The 21,159-nt window shown below is 41.4% G+C and overlaps 4 protein-coding genes across 4 annotated transcripts; 3 read left to right on the top strand and 1 right to left on the bottom strand.

Annotated features, from left to right (window-relative positions):
* The first annotated feature begins 45 nt into the window (after positions 1–45).
* On the top strand, positions 46–3,759 carry LOC111950892 (ADP-ribosylation factor 4). The gene is made up of 6 exons (XM_023968813.2): positions 46–236; positions 985–1,065; positions 2,104–2,213; positions 2,421–2,492; positions 2,749–2,874; positions 3,059–3,759. Exons 1-6 carry the CDS (start codon positions 170–172, stop codon positions 3,143–3,145), a joined length of 543 nt encoding a protein of 180 aa, XP_023824581.1. The 5' UTR covers positions 46–169; the 3' UTR covers positions 3,146–3,759.
* Positions 3,760–5,389: 1,630 nt separating this feature from the next.
* LOC111950906 (ragulator complex protein LAMTOR4) lies at positions 5,390–6,811 on the bottom strand. Its single transcript, XM_023968839.2, has 4 exons — positions 6,722–6,811; positions 6,322–6,405; positions 6,097–6,214; positions 5,390–5,963 (listed from the first exon to the last, which is right to left on the bottom strand). Exons 1-4 carry the CDS (start codon positions 6,722–6,724, stop codon positions 5,866–5,868), a joined length of 303 nt encoding a protein of 100 aa, XP_023824607.1. The 5' UTR covers positions 6,725–6,811; the 3' UTR covers positions 5,390–5,865.
* A 221-nt stretch (positions 6,812–7,032) lies between these two features.
* Positions 7,033–10,580, top strand: LOC111950899 (V-type proton ATPase subunit F). The gene is made up of 2 exons (XM_023968827.2): positions 7,033–7,284; positions 10,262–10,580. Exons 1-2 carry the CDS (start codon positions 7,127–7,129, stop codon positions 10,461–10,463), a joined length of 360 nt encoding a protein of 119 aa, XP_023824595.1. The 5' UTR covers positions 7,033–7,126; the 3' UTR covers positions 10,464–10,580.
* A 7,880-nt stretch (positions 10,581–18,460) lies between these two features.
* On the top strand, positions 18,461–19,419 carry LOC139029448 (protein SPMIP1-like). The gene is made up of 2 exons (XM_070449450.1): positions 18,461–18,879; positions 19,167–19,419. The coding sequence occupies exons 1-2, from the start codon at positions 18,483–18,485 to the stop codon at positions 19,280–19,282; spliced, it is 513 nt and encodes a 170-aa protein (XP_070305551.1). The 5' UTR covers positions 18,461–18,482; the 3' UTR covers positions 19,283–19,419.
* The last annotated feature ends 1,740 nt before the right edge of the window (positions 19,420–21,159 follow it).

The following is a 21,159-nucleotide window of genomic DNA, read 5'->3' on the forward strand; positions in this document are numbered from 1 at the left end:
CGTCTGTGAATAAAGTTATGTGAAAGCGATGACGTCATCTATTCCGCGTTGGCCTGGACGTGGCATCTGAAAAGACTGCGAAAGGAAAGCTGCACCCACTCTCTGTCTGGTTACAATAAACAGATTTGGTTTTCTATTTTATTATCGTCACGCGGAGCTCTTTCACAACATGGGGCTAACAATTTCGTCGATATTTTCCAGGCTTTTTGGCAAAAAACAGATGAGGATACTTATGGGTGAGCAATCCTTTTATCAACCTGGCTGCTAGCTAACGTTAGCTAGCTAGTGGGAGGGGGTTGCCATTATCAGGGATGTACTTTGCTTTTTGTGTAATATTACAGTTATAGTAAACTACCTGTTCACCTGTCTTGCTATATGTCTTGTAACGTAAACATTACTCGTTTGAGAGTAATCGGAGTAAAAACACAGAGTAGCTAGGATAACACTCAGGCTTAGGCAGGAAAATGGATAGCTATTTGTGCTATTGCACAATAATTACTGGTAGTTTGTTCACTTAATACCAACGAATGGCTTAGTTACGTCACATCTCAGGACTATACACGTTTGTAGATGTAGTGAGCTTTTATAATGGGTCCCTAGTTTAATACAAAATATCTAGACTCATTTCCACCACTCTTACCATAACTTGTCCACCTATGTGTGTTAGCCTATATTTTGGGGTTGTGGATGCTGCTCTTAATTTGAGCTGAAGGCACAGTTGCTACCCTATATATTTATATACGTTGTCCAACTCATTGCAGTTTGACAGCCGATGATGGAAAACTAAGCACTCCCTCTCTCAGCTGTCAAAGGGATTTCATTTGACACGAGATATACCTTTTGTAATAGCTAACTATCTCTTTCATGAAGTTTCAATACAATATGTTTGTCTTGCTAGTTTTTCTTTTTTGTAAGGTTACTTATTTTCCAATCTGGGTTTATTATGATTGGGAAGTTTGTTGACATTACTATTTTCTTCTGTAGTTGGTTTGGACGCTGCTGGAAAGACCACTATTCTCTACAAACTGAAGCTGGGGGAGATTGTAACCACTATTCCAACCATTGGTAAGAAAATCTCAGAGCCAAAGATGGATAGATCTCTAGCATACACAACCATATGCAAAACATGGACCTTCTCAACTCCTGGCAGACTGTCTTTAAAAGGATCTCCTCAGTAATCTGATTTTAAATGGGGGACTTGCTTTCTCATTGAGCTTGTGGGCAAATTATTATGATTTCTTTTGATGTCTTGTTCTGGTGACTGACGTAGCATGACACACACACACTGAGCCCAATCTTTGATGCCATGGTAATCAAGTCCAATTGTTCAGGGATGTAGGCCTACCCTGTTTAATGTTTATGGAAATGGACATTAAGGTCCACACAGAGCTGTGCACTTGACAATTCAGTCTGTCAAATTTAAGAAAAAAAAATATTTTTGGACATGACGGTGAGGTATAGAACTGAATGGTTTTAAGCCTTTCATGACCATAGTTCTGGGCACAGCAGTCTAAGGCACGGAATCTCAGTGCAAGAGGTGTCACTAAAGTACCTGGTTCGAATCCAGGCTGTATCACATCCGGCTGTGATTTGGAGTACCATAGGGCAGCGCACAATTGGCCCAACGTCGTCCGGGTTTGTCCGGAGTAGGCCGTCATTGTAAATAATAATTTCTTTTTAACTGACTTACTTTGTTAAATAAAAAATACAATTTAAAAAACAGATGGCTGCACTGCCTCCATGCACCAGAGCTGTTGGGGCTTGCTGGGTGAGGGGGCTCTTTTGATGGAGCAGATTGGTTGATAAGTGTCTAAACACCTAGACAAAATAAGTAGGGAAGAAAATAATGGTTTGTCCCACCTAAGATCAGACAGAATTGGGTCACCATTCCATCGTTTTTCATTTTCAATTTTATCTAGACAGTAGTTTACTCCTATTGCAAATTGGTTTTAATTAGCTTATCATTTATACAGAACCTTAATTTCTACCATAATGATCTAGACCGGAGCTGTTTATGCTGGTAGAGGTCAGACTGGTGATACTGGATCTAGTGTCTGTGTGAATTCCTGTTGCTGATTCTCTCGCTCTTCGGTGACCGAGCAGGTTTTAACGTGGAGACTGTTGAGTACAAGAACATTTGCTTCACCGTGTGGGATGTGGGCGGTCAGGACAAGATCCGCCCCCTCTGGAGGCACTACTTCCAGAACACACAGGTACGATACACACCTGTGACAGCAGTGACCTACATCAGTGGTCATCATAGCATATCTTTGATGTCTTAATTCAACTATACAAATAGTGCTAGAATCAATGTGTCAGAATGGACCCTGTCAAAAGACCCTCTTGTTCATCCAAAAAGCTAAGTGAATATGTACAGTAGACAATAACAGTAGCCTGACCTTTGAACCTTGACTTCACAGGGCCTTATCTTCGTAGTGGACAGCAACGACAGAGAGAGAGTAGCAGAGTCGGCAGAAGAGCTGTCTAAAATGGTAAGTGTTGCATACATGTCTATTTAAGCTACTGTTTTTTGTCAAGGAACAGTACTATTTTTGTGTTGGCATTTGTAGTATTTCTGTGAAAAGGAACCTAAAAATGAGCTCATGGTTGGCATGTGAAAATAAACATTAATTCAATGGTAAATAATGTTATTTATATAGTTGCCATTGTGACACACAGCCTTCTGTGGCCTATGGTTTCCCTCCCCTTGTCCTCCTAACCAATTCTCTCATTTATTTCTCTCTACAGCTGCAGGAGGATGAGTTGAGGGAGGCAGTGTTGCTGGTGTTTGCAAACAAACAGGACCTGCCCAACGCTATGGCAGTGAGCGACCTCACAGACAAAYTGGGCCTGCAGAGCTTGCGCAGCAGAGTTGTGAGCATMTCTCTCTYWYWCACACACACTYGAACAGTCCTTCCAAAGAGTTGTACAGTAAAATGTATTTCTGACCAGATAAAGATGTGGTCCATGTAGTATACACTGTGGCTATGCAGAGTTATTCATATGTATGACATTACTGGMTTTTATGTACAGCAACTCATTATGTCTCTCCTTCCAGTGGCATGTCCAGGCTACCTGTGCTACCCAGGGCACTGGGCTATACGAAGGACTGGACTGGTTATCCAACGAGCTGTCGAAACGCTAAAGAATGGAGAAATCGCAGGACCGAAGCGAACGAGATATGAACACGCGAACAAGAGTAGAAGGGGTGCAGGCTGAGCATTTCATCAATGGAAAAAAACTGCGACTTTTTAAATTATCAGTGTGTCTGTCTGGTAGAACTTGCAGTTATGGACTTTGCGATCAGTTCCTGTTCTGAAACCTTTTTTCATCATTCTTCCCTTTTATTCCCATTGTCATACATGCAGATGTTTTAGACTGTATCTTTTCTTTTTGCCACCCAACTTCCTCAACAGTAAAATTGTTTTAAGTTGCATGTTTTAAAAAAACATAACAAATTGATTCACATGGTTGTGTGCTGATGTTGATCATTGTGGGATGGAAGGGTGGGCCACTAGATTTTGTTGGGGGGGTCACTAGATTTTGTTGGGGGGGGTATTGGGATACCGGGAGTTTGTTAGAAACGGTATATGGAGCTGGGTTTCGGGTGTAAAACCCCTATGGCCTCCCCTGACTGAGTCATTCCAGAGATCTGAACCTGAAGGCCAGTTCCATTCCTAAACAATGTGAAGAGTGCAGGACCTTCAGTCATTTCAAAGGCCATTATGATGCAATAAAATTGTATTTTTCTTTTCTCAATTGTTGAAACATTGTCATTTGTCTTCTCTGATTGGGTGAGGTGGGACATAGTTGTTCATGAAGGATTGGAGAACCTTGAATAGTTGAATGTTTCTTCATAACAATTTTAGCCTAAACCTGTTCAGTTTTTTGTACATTAAGCAAAGAGTGGATTCTCTAATTAGGTTTGTCAACAACTGATACTTTATGAAAGTGAATTGCATCTTGCAGAAAACACTAAAGTGCTTATAAAAACAGTTCCATTCCCCTCAGAGGTGCTCCCACTTATCTTCAGATTAAAATCCTACTTAGATATGCATGGTTTGCATTGTAACTTTTTGGTCGACCTGACCAAATTCATAGAAATGTGAGTTATAGATATGTCATTCATTGAAAGTAAGTATAAGAAGCTGTAGATTTGTTCGGTGTGCTATTTCTATGCTTCCCCTTCCATTTAGTTTTTGCATCTTGTGCTTAATATATTTTCCGTTATAGAAAAAATATTCACAGCAGTTTAAACGCTACAATGATTCTCTACACTATACTTGCTGGTTTTGTCACAAACTGAAATTAGGCAAACTAGAACTTTAGCAACCAGGAAATGGCGGAGCAATTTCAGCATAGTGCGACATTAAAAAGGCATTTATAAACAAGTTCAAAGCATGTGGATGTTTATAAGCTAAGCTTTATTTGAGGTAATCAAATAAGAAAGCCCTGAATCTCCCACACAATTTAACATGCCAAGAGAATAGCTCACGATAAAACAGTCATTGCATGTGTATATACATTTGTACCAATAGCAATTACATAGCAACATTGCACACATGACACTTAGTTCAGGTTAGGAAAAAAACAGCACAGAGTTACCCCCCAAAAAATATACATTTCCATCAAGCCACATTCAGTAGGGCACAACAGTACTACATAGAAATGTATTAAGTAGAACATACATGCTTCTGTTCTATTGAGTATTTAAAGATGCCAGCTCTATCCATGGTATTTCTATCTGCAACAGTATGTTAAAGAAAACGTTGTTGGGGAGCATTCAAACTAAATAGCATGTGTGCTGATACTATAAACTGAATAGATTGAATTCCAGTCTACCTGCCACACACAAACCGACAATTTATTTGCTTCACATACTGTACGGACTAATACACCACAGCACTATTCTGTTCCATTTCTCATAACAAAAAGTTACCAATTAAGATTACACATGCAGTTTGATGCCTATTGTGGGCCATTCAATGTGAATTATTCAATATCTATACTGAACAAAAATATAAACTTAACATGTAAAGTGTTTGTCCCATGTTTCATGAGCTGAAATAAAAGATTACACACAAAAAGATTCTCTCAAATTTTGTGCACAAATTTGTTTACATCCCTGTTAGTTAACATTTCTCCTTTGCCAAGATAATCCATCCACCTGACAGGTGTGGCATATCTAGAAGCTTATTAAATAGCGTGACCATTACCAAGATGCACCTTGTGTTGGGGACAATAAAAGGCCTCTAAAATGTGGAGTTATGTCACACAACACGATGCCACAGATGTCTCAAGTTTTGAGGGAGCCTGCAATTGGCATGCTGACTGCAGGAATGTACAACAGAGCTGTTGCCAGATAATTTAATGTTAATTTCTCTAGAATAAGCCGGCTCCAACGTCGTTTTAGAGGATTTGGCAGTACATCCAACCAGCCTCACAACCGTAGACCACATGTAACCACGCCAACCCAGGTCCTGCACATCCAGATTCTTCACATAGGGGAATGGGGGGTGCTGAGGAGTATTTCCGTCTGTAATAAAGCCCTTTTTTGAGGAAAAACGTATTCTGATTGGATGGGCCTGGCATCCCAGGCTGCACCCCTGCCTAGTTGTGAAATCCATAGATTAGGGCCTAATGAATTTATTTCAATTGACTGATTTCCTTCTATGAACTTTAACTCAGTAAAATCTCTGAAACTGTTGCATGTTGCATTTATATTTTTGTTCAGTATTTGTTGTTCTGAAACCTTATAGAACTAGGGACGGAACAGTTCAGTGGATTACTGAGTCCGTGTCCTGTGTGAGTGCGTTGATTGGAGTGGTGGCCTTCATCCTCCCAACCCATCTTCACTACACGGTTCTACACTACTACAGGTTCCCTATGGTTGTTTTGACGTTTCACCACAAATACCTTCTGACCAGACACGGTCACTGTGTACACATAGTCCTCTAGCATGACTGTGAAGAAATAAAACACAGGGAGGTCTGGTTAGAGTGGCATGATGGGAGCAGCAATACTGTGTGTGTGTGTGTGTGTGTGCACGCGTGGTGTGAGTGACTCTAGGACCTAGGTGTGTGTTGTCTGACTTACCTGACATGCGTTTGAAGGGCGGCTCAGCAGCACCCTGCAGTCTGAAGCGACATGCTGTCCGCACCATCTGCATTATGACCCCCGCTGTGTGCTCATCATTCTCCAGCTCTCCCGCAGACTGAGATAAGGGAATAACAGGGAGTCAGTTGAGAATGAGATGGAGTGGAAGATAGGCGTGCTGCAACAGGGCAGGACATATAGGTATGCATGTTTGTGTGAACATACCGCCAATACGCCATCCTCACTGATCACCAAATAACCCAGTTGATCAGGGATCCTCTCCAGACCCTGTGTCAGAGTGCTAGTAGTCTAAAACACAAACCAATGACATGCATGGACACATGTTAGGATCTGTGGAAGGAATACAATTATCTGCCACCACAAACTGTTTAAGGCTCTAAGGAGATGACTTTTGCATCTGCTTTTGTCAACAGTAAAAGTGGTCACAAAAAATCAGTGTTTACAGTTAGCTAGCGAGACATCAAAGCCAGAAAACTTTCACGCGCACTACAGTACACAAAAAATAGGCTACAATGTAGCCGCTACAACAGTATGAACCACTAAATACGTTGCTTTTACACCATGCAGAGTCGCAGTAAATCAGAATATAAGCGTTTATACTTGCCATGTTCACTTGTTTTGCCCTATGAATAAACCCATCTGCTGCGTTTCCTCTCTTTCTTCACGTGACTTCATCAGCTGATGTGACGTCACGTCCTTCCGATATAGAAGGATTTTGTCCTTTGTGAAGCATAAAACCAAAACCACATCTTTTTTTTTTACAAAACTATTCAAAGCTATTCAATGTATTACATTTTCATTGAGAGACAGTAATTTTTACCTGCTCGCCATTTCATGATAAAACATTCTTATAGACCAACAGATGGTGCTATCTGCGTTTTGTGACAGCTGACATCTCCAAAGAACTCCCAAAAGCGGAAGTACTGGTCAGCTGACAGCTTCGTGATTCAGAGAAGGAAAAAATCCAGTCATTGCTTGTTTTCGCTATTTTATCTTGTAGAATTAAATAATGGCAGGGCGAGGTAAATTAATTGCCGTCATTGGTGATGAAGATACGTGTACCGGGTTCCTACTCGGTGGCATTGGCGAGCTGAATAAAAATCGTAAACCGAATTTCTTGGTGGTCGAAAAGGAGACAAGCATCGCAGAGATAGAGGAGACTTTCAAGTAAGTGTTAAGTTATAACTAGCGATCTAGAGTGGGTATGATTTGTGCAACGTCCCAACAGGAATATGTTCCAAAAACTTCATAAATAACAAGGTTACCAACAAACGCATATAAAGTTGTATAGCGGTAGAATAAGATCCCGGGTAAGGAGTGGGCTATTTCATTAAGTTTATTTCTGAAAAATGTCTGTCCTCATTCTGGTAGTCTATGGACAAACATTAAGAATAAGCTACGTGGTGAGTTGATGCCTATTCGGCAGCTAGTTAGCTAGGTGAGTTGATCATGCTACTTTGTATGCGTTGTTTGTTGGCAACCTTGAGCTCAACGGTGCTATGTTTCATGACTCAAATGTTGTGAAGATTATGCACTTGGGAAGAACGAAAGCTGAGATGATTACAATGAATGTTTTAGGACCAAAGACGGATGATCTGTCCTCGACCGAAGGTGAGCCCGTGTATTTCTCAGTCGCCAGTGATGCCATTAAACAAGGGAAATATAATAATGTTTCCAGTGTGCGTGAGATATTTCTCTGTGTCTGATGGAGTGCAGTGCAAGTTACTTGACTTTGATGAAGCCAGTGATGAAACTGCAAATGGCATACATCAAGCTCTGATGAACTGTCTGGAAAAGCATGAAATTGATATTAGACACAACACAGCCTATGCAGCAGATAATGCCAATGTCAACTTTGGAAAACACCACTCCGTTTACCAGTTATTTAGCAGTGCCAACAATCGTATTCTGAAAGCCAATTGCCAAGCTCACATAGCTCATAATGCCTGCAAGTACACCTGCGATCAGCTGTCAGTGGATATTGAGACAATTGTTTTAAAGATCTACAGCCACTTCTCAGTATCTGCTTCCCGAAGAGCGGAACTGCGTGCATTTTATGCCTTTGTTGACATTGAGTGGCGTGAAATTCTGCGACATGTTTGCACACGATGGCTCTCTCTTCATCCAGCTGTCGATCGTCTCCTGCGAAGCTGGCCAGCTCTTACTTCATACTTCAGGTCCCTTGGGGAGACCTGTCCTGTGGCACTGAAGAGTATTTTTGAGTATGAAGAAAAAAACAGAAGCTGCTGAGATTTATCTGTGCTTTTTCCACAACGTGGGGTGTGTTTTTGACCAACTTGTAAAGAAGCTGGAGGAAACAACGCTCTGCATCACAGATGTTTACGAGGAAGTCCAAAAGGTTCAAAATGAAGATGCTTCTGCGTAAACAGGACAGCTTTTTTTGGATACCAGAACAAGCAGCTGATGGACAAACAATTGGCAGCACAAAGGTCCAAGCAGCAACAGGACTTTGTGAAGTTCTACGACACTGTCATTACATACATTGACAAGTGGTTTGATTTCTCACCAGAAAATGGAATGGTGAAACTGAAACCGATCGGCCTCTATGAGGAGCTCTCCTTCACTGAAGTGGTTGCCCTCAAAATGACAGAGACAGTCAGTATGGACCAACTCTATGAAGAGTTTTGTGCTAGCCGGGAGAAAATACAGAAAGCCAGACAGGATACCACAAAATCCACCAGTGAGAAGTGGGTGGCAGTTTTTCAAAATCTAGGGAAAGCCGACTTGATCAACATGTTCAGGATTGTCTAATTTGTCCTCAGTGTGCCAGGCTCAAATGCCTTTGTAGAGAGGATTTTCTCTCGAATGACCATTAAATGGTCAGACTCAAGAAACAGATGCAACACAGAGCTGATCAAAAATGAACTTCAAATATCTGTGAACTGTGTCTTGTCATGTAAGGACTTCTCTCTGGCTATGCAAAAGGACTGCTTGAATCAGTCAAGAGCAGCAAAAAATAACCATGGAAAAAGGAGACTTGGTGAGTGACTCATGCTCCTCTTCCTCTTTTGCATTTTAAATGTGATTTTTTTTTGTTGCTGTAAAGGTTCAAATTGTGATTTCTTTGATCATTTATTTTGTTTATTCACATAAGTTTACATAATTATACAGTTTTAGTAAAGCTATAGACTAAATGGAATATAATTATTTTTTGCTTTTCCAATTGAATATGAATATACACTGTATATTCATTCACACAACACTGTACCCACACCGCCGTGCACTAGCACGCCATCTTTTGTCCCTTATTTGGTAGTGAGAAAGTTGGTAACCCTATCTAGCAATCACGTTCTCATGTGTAACTCTGTGTTGTTTGTGTCGCACTGCTTTGCTCTGTCTTAGCCAGGTCGCAGTTGTAAATGAGAACTTGTTCTCAACTGGCCTACCTGGTTAAATAAAGGTGAAATAAATCAAATAAAAAGTCGCAGCAATGAAGAATTGAGTGCGTGCGCGTTCACGCGAATGGTGGGGGGGGGGTTCTGTCGGGGGGGAGATTTTCGGCACAACACCGGGTAGGGAGTGGGCTATTTCCTTCAGTTTATTTCCGAAAAATGTCTGTCCTCACTCTGGTAGCCTATGGACAAACATTAAGAATAAGCTACGTGGTGAGTTGATGCCTATTCGGCAGCTAGTTAGCTAGGTGAATTGATCATGCTACTTTGAACGTTATACCCACCCAACTATCTACCTAATTTTGAGATTGAAGATATAAATAGCTAAAAGCAGACAAACTGTGTGCTTGTTTGCACACAGGGTGAAGACAGTTGATGCTCCATTATGTTTGTAGTTGCATAGGTGATGTCAGGTGTTATCTATACAGTTAACACCTGGCATTGAAAATTCTCAGTCCGACACCAAACAGTACCTAACCTGTAACTCCCAGTATAATGGATACAATTCGGGTGTGGCGTGTGTGTGTGTCACATTATCTGGTGTTACAATCTGTAGGTAGGTGGTATCATGATATCTGTGTTCCATTAGGCCTAGTTATATGATATGATTCATCATAACACCTTCAAATACTGCTGGACAACATACCTTGTTTTTTGTTGTTTACAGACCAGCACTGTAATGTTCACAGTCGTCGTCTCTAACTTATTTATTTCTGTCATGCCCCCCACAGGAGTTTCCTGACTCGCAATGACATCGGCATCATCCTAATCAACCAGTTCATAGCAGAGATGATCCGTCACGCCATCGACCAGCACATGGAGTCCATCCCTGCCGTGCTGGAGATACCCTCCAAGGAGCACCCATACGACGCCTCCAAGGACTCCATCCTACGCAGGGCCAAGGGCATGTTCTCCGCTGAGGACTTCCGATAAACACACAACACGTACCCAAAGATCCAGGGTCACGGTCTGGGCAGGCACAGAGATGGAGGAGGGGGACTTTGGAGACTGTCATGATCTTAAATGAGTTATCTTGTGGAAGGCTGTAAAGTATGAATTGGCCTGATGGCGGTTTCATGTGTTATCCATATTGACCGAGTCCATAATTGGTCCCTACAGTCCACCTCTCATCTCTTGCCTGGGTCCTCTTCCATCCACCTGGCAATGCACTTTCGCCAGACCGAATGTTGAATTGTTTGATGTAGTAGTTTAGTTTTTCATTCCTTTGCCTGGAACGTTATGGTATTACTATTCATTGACCACATTGATGGTTGAATTGTTGTGCAGTATGCCTTTCTGGGTTATTCATGCTGTTGTATGAAATCTTACGCAGGTACTGTATCTTGTGGTCTCATCCAGTCTGTTTTTTCAAATGCTTGCTTCATTTTGTCATAACCTTGGGGAGAGTATGCTTGCATAAGACATCTCTGCAAAGAATTGTGGATAGTCATCTGCAATTCAGTGAGTGTAACATTTGTCAGAGCAAGCATGTGACCATGACTGTCTGTTTTAACTTCACATTTGTCATTTATGGAAACATTCCTAATGCCCCTATTTGGATCTTTACACAAAAAAAACTGCAAAGTAGCATTTCATCATCTGGTGAAATGTACAGTATTATTCCCCAATCCACAGGGTACATCTCAACAACAGAAAATGCACATAAAATTAACAGCTTGAAAAAAACAGTATGTTAAGCACTGCAAAATGACTACCTGTTGTAATGTATTGTGATTGTGACAGTTTTAACTTATACCTGTAAAAAAAAATAAAAAAATAGATGTTTACAAAAATAAATTATTCTATCCAACCTGTACTGTGTAAGTTATGAATGATAATATCAAGACCAGCACAACTGTCTTAAATCTTTGATATTAGAAGACAATCGCACTATTCACAATCTCACAAAAGCCAAAACAATTCCCTGTATGTTAGCTTGGAAGACTTCATTGTTTCATACTGTACAAAATCTTGAAATTAAATCCAGCAATCCTCCATGCTGATTCTAAAGCCTTATAGTGCTAGTAGCCTGAAGTACAACAAGAATGTTACATGTCAGTCATAAGACCCCACTACCACAAATACTTATCTCCAACCCTGTCTGCAAAAGAGATGCAAGCTTTCCTGATGATGTGACTTGAGCAGTTAGTTTATTTTGGGAAGTGGGGTGAAGTTCCCATGAAGCCAAAGTTAGTTTAACTTCTCACTGCATAGTTTAGGCAGAAGTGAAGTACTTCCCAGTATCTCTGTGCCAGTGGCACAAACTTAAAGCCCAGTGGATTAACCCTGACAAATCAGATTCAGAGTGGTTTCCATAATTAAAGCCTGACCCTGAGACTGAACCTGATGTGTTACAGTATTTAGGGGCCTGCACACACGGATGCTGTGATCCAACTGGCAAATATTTGAACAACCTTGAAACAGGCCTTATCATTTATCTTGCTGGACATGTGAGTTCTTAAATTTTCTCCCATGTTCTTCAGTGAACCAGGGACAAACACAAACACACAAACACAGCTCTGTTCTACTACCTGCACCTCATAAAGATATCAAATAAAATAAAATTTTATTTGTCACATACACATGGTTAGCAGATGTTAATGCGAGTGTAGCGAAATGCTTGTGCTTCTAGTTCCGACAATGCAGTAATAACCAACGAGTAATCTAACCTAACAATTCCACAACTACTACCTTATACACACAAGTGTAAAAGGATAAAGAATATGTACATAAAGATATATGAATGAGTGATGGTACAGAACGGCATAGGCAAGATGCAGTAGATGGTATAGAGTACAGTATATACATATGAGATGAGTAATGTAGGGTATATAAACATAAAGTGGCATAGTTTAAAGTGGCTAGTGATACATGTATTACATAAAGATGGCAAGATGCAGTAGATGATATAGAGTACAGTATATACATATACATATACATATACATATGAGATGAGTAATGTAGGGTATGTAAACATTATATTAAGTGCCATTGTTTAAAGTGGCTAGTGATACATTTTTACATAAATTTCCATCAATTCACATTATTAAAGTGGCTGGAAGGTTGGAAGATATGGAAGGTTGGCCAAGAAGTGCTCCCAGAATGAACCTATCCCTGGACACTGGGGATTTTTTCACAGACCTAACGGCCCTTCCGGAGAACAGATGATCCCTGCCTGGTCTCTCGGTGTCATCCTCCTGGGCTATGTCTTTGGATTCCCAGTCCCCTTCAACAGCACTCAGAGGTAAGACATCTACATACCTGTGGAAATAGGAGATTAGAGGTATGGATGAATGGATAGAGTTGTGACCTGKGAGGCATGTGATTCCCCCCCCCCCCCCCCCYTYGTAGACAATATGAGTATGAGACTCTTCTTCAACTCAACAACACAGTGAGTGTTGGGTTCTAATACTTCAAAAAACTAGGAAAAGTTTGACTAAATGTGAGAATAGTGAGGCCAACATACCGCTCTTTCAGACCCTTCATGTCAAATGACACAGAGTCCAATGAAACAGAGATTCCCTTCCCTTTTCAGTGAGTACGTTTATGGGTCTATATTTGTATAGTGTTGAATCCAAATGTTGTAAACTATTTAGAGCGCCAAGTAGCCTAGCGGTTAGAGAGGCGAGCTAGTTTGAATCCCGGGTCTCAAATCCTAGTTGCCATTGCCTACCGTTATGCCTTTGAACAAGGCACTTAACCCCCCACTATAACATCTCCCCGGGAGGCCAGTGTGGCAGCCCCCCGCACCTCTCCAAAATGATGTATGTGTGTCTTTTCAGAGGGGTTGGGTTGAAAGTGGAAGTACAATTTCGGTTGGACCTTGTGATTTGTTCTATCGTTACAGAATGATACTTCCTATGGAGAATATGAGTCCATTCTTGTAAGTTAGCTCTTCAAACTCACCATGGCCCCTGAGGGCCAAACACATGTACTTTAACTGTATAAACATTATTGACTCACGATTGACTCTTTTCATTCTTGTTTTACCAGATGTGAAAGAACGAGTTTCATGAATTCACAGACATTTTTCTAAAATATCTTGTCTTTTTTCCTTTCTCTTTCAGGGATTACGACCACACAATACCGTAAGTCTCCTTAAATGTACGCAAGTACAATGTGATTTAATAATTTGACTGAGCACACAAGCCTGTGTGTGTGTGTGTCCAGCGGTTATGTATGTGTCCAAAGGTAATATTGTTAAAGCAATAGTGCATATACAGTGGGGAGAACAAGTATTTGATACACTGCCGATTTTGCAGGTTTTCCTATTTACAAAGCATGTAGAGGTCTGTCATTTTTATCATAGGTACACTTCAACTGTGAGAGACGGAATACGGAATACTTCACTTCTTTTGTACGCAAATAAAAGCTTTTTACAAACCAGGAGTGATGCAATAAATGCCTGCTTTCCACATAAAAATAGAATCATAAATGTCTGTCTATACTTTCCTTGAGTCAATCCACACTCACTCTGGTTCATAAAAAAATATAGGCCTTACTCAACCATGAATATCTAGTTGAGCAGAATGACACAAAGGGAAACAAAGTACAGACAGACAGAGTAACTGATTAAGTGACCATCTTCTGTTGAATTTAAAGGCCTTGATGTTAGTCCATGACCTGTGTGTGGGTTTTATATGTATACTGTATGTAGGTGATGAAACCCAGCTGAGTAAACAGGAAATGTTCTATAACTTGAAGTGACAGAGTAGTTTAACTCACTACTGATATCTCCTCTGTATCCACGCAGGCCAGAGGAGACCCATGTTCCTTGGAACAGCACTGACACAGAGTATGGCTCAACGTGAGGAAGATCATTGGTGGAAAGGATTGTGGGTATGCTATAGAAAATATATACTGTTGCAGTTCAACACCCACTCTGTTGTTGCTCTTTTGCCAACAGGCCTGAGGAGTTGATGCAGAGTCGGAACGAGACAGATAGCAACTCAACATTACCTGTGTGAGTTGTCTTATACTATTATTATAAACAGGCATCTACCCTTTCATTTTGCACATGTTCCAATATGTCATTAATCATTTATTTCACCTCTACTGCACACAGACACAGGTACAACGGTCCTCCACTCCTTATGGATATAAGGGAAAGAAAACGTCCATTGTAAGTATGTGTTTTCAGTCAGTCATCATACATTTTATCAGTAGGTGGAGCTTTAACTCTGAAAGGAGGGAAGACAAAAAGCATTACAAAACTGTACATCGTTGAAGTGAAATCAATGTTTCCTCTGTCCTTCTTGGCAACTCTTTTTAGGCATGAATATTATGCAGCAGCTCCTCAAGGCTGCGTGGTGAGTCTCTGTGCCCTGGGCCATATACAGATCCAGGGCGGAGACGAGAGTGCAGGCGGGGCAACCAGAGACCCACATGGCAACGATAAGAGATGAGAGGAAGAGCAGTGGAGGAAGATGAGAGGAAGTGTAATCTAGGGCCTCATACAGGAGTTGCTGGCTGTGCTCTATTGCTCTTAAGCCATTACTTTTCTTTCTCTGCTTTCCTTTGTCATCACTGATCTGGAAGGACAAGAGGATTGAGAGAAACGTTGAAATATTTAGTCACTCCACCTGCCTATTGCTTATGTGCAGCACTTGGTGATGGAGGAGAGGACACAATAGGAGAGGAGTTGTACAAAGGGTGTAATTTGTGTGTGGTAAACTTAAAAAGTTGCTATTTATTAAAGACAGATTAATAATTGTCTTCTTAATTAATCACTTAAGAAAAGTATCAAATATTTTTCATTGTGTACTGCAGAGCCGGCTCCAGGCATAAGCGACATACTGTAGGCGGTCATTTAGGGCCCCTGGCCCCCAATCGGGGTCTCAACTGTTGAGAGTTAGAAAATTAGAATACACAAGATGCAAGTTCGAAATGTGATTGTGCAGTCACTCAATTAGCCATGACAGCTAACAATTTTTAGATTGGTAAGTTAGCCAGGTATCTAAATTTGAGGTAATCATGGCCGAATACCCACCCGGCACGCAGGGCACGTAGCCAGGGGCCTGACCTCCAGAGGGACCACATTGATTTTGTTAGTCACTCTCACTCAGATATCATTAACATGGCATAAGTCATGGCAAAATGTGTAGACTTGCAGAAAATTTGCTTTAAAACAGCACATAGTCTGCTGTATTTCTCTCTGCCCCATTGTAAAATGAGTAGAATTGCATAAAAGTTGTTATATTGCAAAATGTTCTCTTCGCCCCATGGCAATGTCTAGAACTGCAGGAAATGTACCTTAAAACGTACATTATTGTCTTACAGTTTTTTCTAACTGCTTACACGTTTTCAAAACTGTCTCATTTTTTCAAAACTCTACACACAATTCCCAAAACTGCACACACAAAATGCAAAATGCCTCACATCTCCTTCAAAATGTAACACTGCATTCAAAATGCCATGAACACATGTCAGAATGAAGCATTTGCATCAAATGGCAAACACTGCTTTCATCATAGTACATTTTTGGATATACCATGTAAACACTGTTGTTCTAAATCTAAAGCTCTTCGGTCTTTCATAGGCTTATATCTACATTTCAATACAATGTTCTACAGTGAAAGTAATCTGCTGAGAGGGGTAACAAGTACACTGTAAACACCAATGCAATGTAGAAACAGAAAATATTTATTAGGCCAAACATTACTGTTGTACACAGCAGCATACAACAAAACCATAAACATATGTAAACCAAAAGTATATTCTTTAGAATACAGTAAAGAACACAATTGTGTGTGTGGGGTCCCGGGGGGGGAAGTCCAGAAATGGGAGGGGGGGGGCAGTCCAGGAATGGGTAGGGGGGGGGCAGTCACCAGTGCTAAGCTACGCTTCATCTCTTCTCCGGCCTAGGTCTGGCCACAATACTTCGTCCACATCACAAGATACGTTTTCTCTTGCCAAACATCGAGGGAAGTATCTCCTAGCATGGCGTATCCAACCTTGGACAGAGGCAACCTCTATGTCCCCACATGTGTCCTCCATTGCCTGGAGAAGCGGCATGCGGGCATAGAGTTGGCGATCATACACTTTCCAGCGCCAGGCTGAGAAGAATTCCTCTATGGGATTTAGAAAAGGTGAATATGGGGGTAGGTACAAAACTACAAATTGTGGATGGGTGGCAAACCAGTTTTGGACCAGAACAGCCCGGTGAAAACTAACATTGTCCCATAAAACCACAAATCTAGCAGGCTCCTGATCTGGATCAGGGAGAAGCATTGTGTAAATTGCATCCAGAAAAGTGAGCATATGGCCGGTGTTGTACGGACCCAGTGTGGCATTGTGATGGAGGACCCCGTTTTGAGTGATGGCAGCACACATAGTTATATTACCCCCACGCTGTCCAGGGACATTGGTAATTGCCCTCTGTCCTATTACATTTCTTCCGCRGCGCCTGGTTTGAAGCCAACCTCATCCACATAAATAAATTCATGGCGAATTACATGGGCATCCAGCTCCATTACTCTCTGTAACAGACAAAAGGATATACAGATGAGTAAATATGGTATGTCTGAAGTACTGGAAGTAGTGTTGCATACATACCTCTACAAAGTCATGTCGCATATTCTTGACTCTGTCAGAGTTTCTCTCAAATGGCAACTTGTAAAGTTGTTTCATCTTCACTCGGTGCCGTTGGAGGATGCGTTGTATGGTCGACAGGCTTAGAGCATTGATGTTGTTAAATATGGTGTCATTATTCAAGATATGCTCTCTTATCTCTCGAATCCTAATTGCATTGTTGGCCAAAACCATATTTATAATTGCAGTCTCTTGTACATCTGTAAACAAGCGTCCTCGTCCTCCATGATGTCTTTGCCTTTCCACTCTGTACAGAATTCAAACACAGTATGTGTTCAGCATAGGAACTGTAAACAATGTACAAAAAAATGTAGTACAGCATGATAACCAACCTCATTCATTCAATGCAGTGCAGTAAATGGATGGCTTAGAGTTACAAATGTTTATGCAATACTATGCAGTCATACGTATTTTACAGTACATTACTGTAATGCTAAAATAGTCATTAGATAGTTGCATACCTGTTCTCATTTCTGAAGGTTTGAATTATGGTCACTGTAAATCTGTATGGTCACTGTAAATCGACTCAAGTTCTCTCATGGTCAAACCGTGGTTGATCACATGATCGTGGTTGATCACCTGATCAACAAGTGTCTCATAGGAGATGGCTCTCCTTCCTTCTCTTCTTTGCCTTCGTCCTCTCCCTCTCTGTCCATTGTTGGCATCCATTGTTCAAAACAGGTAATCTGACCTTTGACCTAGACTACAGTAAAGCAGTGATTGGTTAGTGATCAGTTAAGCTATTAGTGTTTGCACATGTGAGGAGTGTGTGTGTGACCTGGTGAATAAGTGTAGCATTTTGATTGGTTGTGTTTGGAAAAGGAAAGCAAGTCACTTCCTGTTAGATTTTTGTGTTTTAGGTAGAGAATTGTGTGTAGTGTTTTATGCAATTGAAAACTGAGTCAAAGGCTGAGAAATAGCTTATGGTTTTGGATATTTGGTGTGTAGTTTTGCACTTTGAGTGAGAGGTTTCAAAAATCGTGTGACATGAAAAGATTTTGTTTGTAAGCAGTTGGAAAAAACTGTAAATGTAAAGGGGGGGGGGAAGCCGGCCCAGTTGTGTGACATTTACATTTACATTTAAGTCATTTAGCAGACGCTCTTATCCAGAGCGACTTACAAATTGGTGCATTCACCTTATGACATCTATTGTTAAGCAAATGTTTGGAGAGGTTTCACGAGCGCGCCATGACCCCCTCACGCATTTTGGTGAAGGAAAAGTCAAACTTACATCCCTTGAAATTTCTCTGAATGTATCCAGATAATAAAAGGATATTCAAAATATTTAATTGTTGTGGGTGACAGTTGCACATAACCTCAATACGCAAGAAGGCTAGCTGGCTTTTGGGAAGAGCAGCGGACATGGATTCTCAAAAACAGGAGTTTTGGAAGGAGGCTATTTTGAAAGAAAAAATTGTCAGACTAAATTGGTTTCGAGATAACTGGATCAAACCTAAACTCGTCAAAAAGGTGGGTKAAAAACGAGGGATGAAACTGCCACAAATCAACGAACCTCAACGTGAAGCTAAACCGGTGAAAACGCTGACCAGAGAAGGGKCGCAGGTCAAAAGTAGAGATGAGAAGGTCATTATCGATGTGATGCGGCCGGTTTCGGGAGAGACTCGGGATGTGCTGTATGATGGCTTTTCGGAAGAGGAGACTGGACGCTACAAATACCTCCTCCTCAGGAAGCGAAAGGATCCTGAGGTCAAGTACCTCTACCCTATAACCAGCAACTGGCAGTATGGATGGGGTCTGGGTAAAAAACAACACTTTTTTTTATTTTAAATTATTAGGCTTAATTGTTGATTAACCAATTAAACAGGCATTCTATCAACATGGTAAAACCACTCATGGATTTGGAATGTTTAAACGTATAAATAGCCAAAATTAACTGGAACATCACATGCAATGGGGGGGCATACAGTAGAAAAACTATTCAGGGGGTGACATCATGGTCCTGACCAGCTTTTAGCTCTACTACATTCCATGTCTTATCTCCAGTTGTCATGGTAACTGTCCCTGCTGCGCCCCTTCTGAATGCAGGTGACATGAACAAGGCCTACGTCCCGATGTACGCACTCAACGCCATTGTGAAAGAGAGCTTTTTCCGCAAGAACGGCGTCTTCCCTCGCACCGCCACCTCAGACACCGTGGCGTGATGGTGCCTACCGGATCGCACAGGACTCAACTGACAATACAGACCCAACACCTGCACTGGTTTTGTGAAGACGAAAATCGTTCATCATTAAGCTGATAAATAGAATGTGTAAAATAAAAGCATGGTTCTGGAAACTTGTACCACTGGAGTTTGAGATGCATATTGCCATGTTGGCCTAAGTGCCCGTCCCCCCTTTCAACACACACTGTCTAAATGATAAAGTAACTCAATTATCAATGTGAAGTAAACCAGCAGACACTCAGACCTTTGCCCCTGTTGGCTATGAGGCTATGGCCTAATGTCATTAATCATTCACCTGCAAGATGAATATCGTATTAAGTCCTGCTTTTCACAAGTGGGCAGATCAGYTTACTTTCACCTGGCTGCCACAGGTGGGCAAGGAGAGTTGGTCTGCAGTCAGGGGTGAGTGAACCAATGCTGCGTCCAGACAATAGAGTGGATTCTTTTACATTTGGCTACTCTGGTTACAGGGAGAGGGATTGACGGCCAGACACTGGCCCTGAAGTGCATGTATCTCCTCACCACAGTTTGATAGGTAGTAGCCTATTAAAGGCAGACTATACTGATGTGTCTAACATACAACATAACAATGAGCTTTCTCTTTTCCGTACATAATTATATTGCTGCCTGTTCAAACAGCCCTAAATCAGAAAGACCCAGTAAAGCTCTGCTGTGAGTCTATTAGTACAGTCACCACAAGGAGGAGCCCACACCTCACAAGACCGAGCAGTGAGCATGACGACATGATATGGCAGCTCAGTCGAAAGCCTCTCTGAAAATACATGAATGATCATTCAAAGCAATGTACTGTAACCCAGTGGGACAAAGCCTGGCATTTATGTGAAACGTAACTACCCTCATTTAGTCCCAATTTATGTCAGTCAAAGACTACTTGAATCACAGCACTGACCACCAGACAACAACACAGGGGAGAATGACCTCCAGAGAGTGCCACGTTCTTTTTCATTGACAGATCAGTGCCAATACTCTATTGTAACACAGAGTATTAGTGTAGATATTGTCTAAAAAAATGTGAGACGTGCCATGGCAATTCACTGCATTTGGAACTTTACATGAGACGCTCCTCTTATTCCTAGTCTGATGATGCTCTCTCTCTCGTCAAAGGGCCCCATCAGGACAGCAGGCTGTGCTAAGTCAGATAAATGGCTCTCATTACCCACCCAGACACTCCCACTGAGAGGCAGCATTAGCACAGGCAGCCAAATGTCACTACAGCCAGATTCCGAAGCTCTGTTATGGGAGCAGTGGGCATAGAAATATACTAAACACAAATATAAACGCAACATGTAAAGTGTTGGTCCCATGTTTCATTAGATGAAATAAAAGATCCCAGAAATTATCCATATGCACAAAAGCTTATTTCTCTATATTTTGAGCATACATTTATTTACATCCCTGTTAGCATTTCTCCTTTGCCAAGGGTAATCCATCCACCTGACAGGTGTTGCATATCAAGAAGCTGATTAAACAGCATGATCATTACACAGGTGCACCTTGTGCTGGGGACAATAAAAGGCCACTCTAAAATGTGCAGTTTTGTCACACAATACAATACCACAGATGTTTCAAGTTTTGAGGGAGCGTGCAATTGGCATGCTGACTGCAGGAATGTCCACCAGAGCTGTTGCCAGAGATTTTAATGTTAATTTCTCTACCATAAGCCGCCTCCAACGTCATTTTAGAGAATTTGGCAGTATGTCCAACTGGCCTCACAACCGCAGACCACGTGTAACCACGCCAGCCCAGGACCGCCACATCTGGCTTCTTCACCTGTGGGATCGTCTGGGGGGGGTGCTGAGGCATATTTCTGTCTGTAATAAAGCCCTTTTGTGGAGA

Source organism: Salvelinus sp. IW2-2015, linkage group LG3 (genome assembly GCF_002910315.2).
Source record: "Salvelinus sp. IW2-2015 linkage group LG3, ASM291031v2, whole genome shotgun sequence".
Lineage (NCBI taxonomy): Eukaryota > Metazoa > Chordata > Actinopteri > Salmoniformes > Salmonidae > Salvelinus > Salvelinus sp. IW2-2015.

Bases quoted from the DNA above. Each gene is read 5' to 3' on its own strand.
- LOC111950899 (XM_023968827.2), top strand. From the start codon at position 7,127: ATGGCAGGGCGAGGTAAATTAATTGCCGTCATTGGTGATGAAGATACG. The intron at 7,285-10,261 runs GTAAGTGTTAAG...TGCCCCCCACAG, and splicing joins GAGATAGAGGAGACTTTCAA to GAGTTTCCTGACTCGCAATG.
- LOC111950906 (XM_023968839.2), bottom strand. The intron at 6,215-6,321 runs GTATGTTCACAC...CCCTTATCTCAG, and splicing joins GTGAGGATGGCGTATTGGCG to TCTGCGGGAGAGCTGGAGAA. The intron at 5,964-6,096 runs GTAAGTCAGACA...ATTTCTTCACAG, and splicing joins GCCCTTCAAACGCATGTCAG to TCATGCTAGAGGACTATGTG.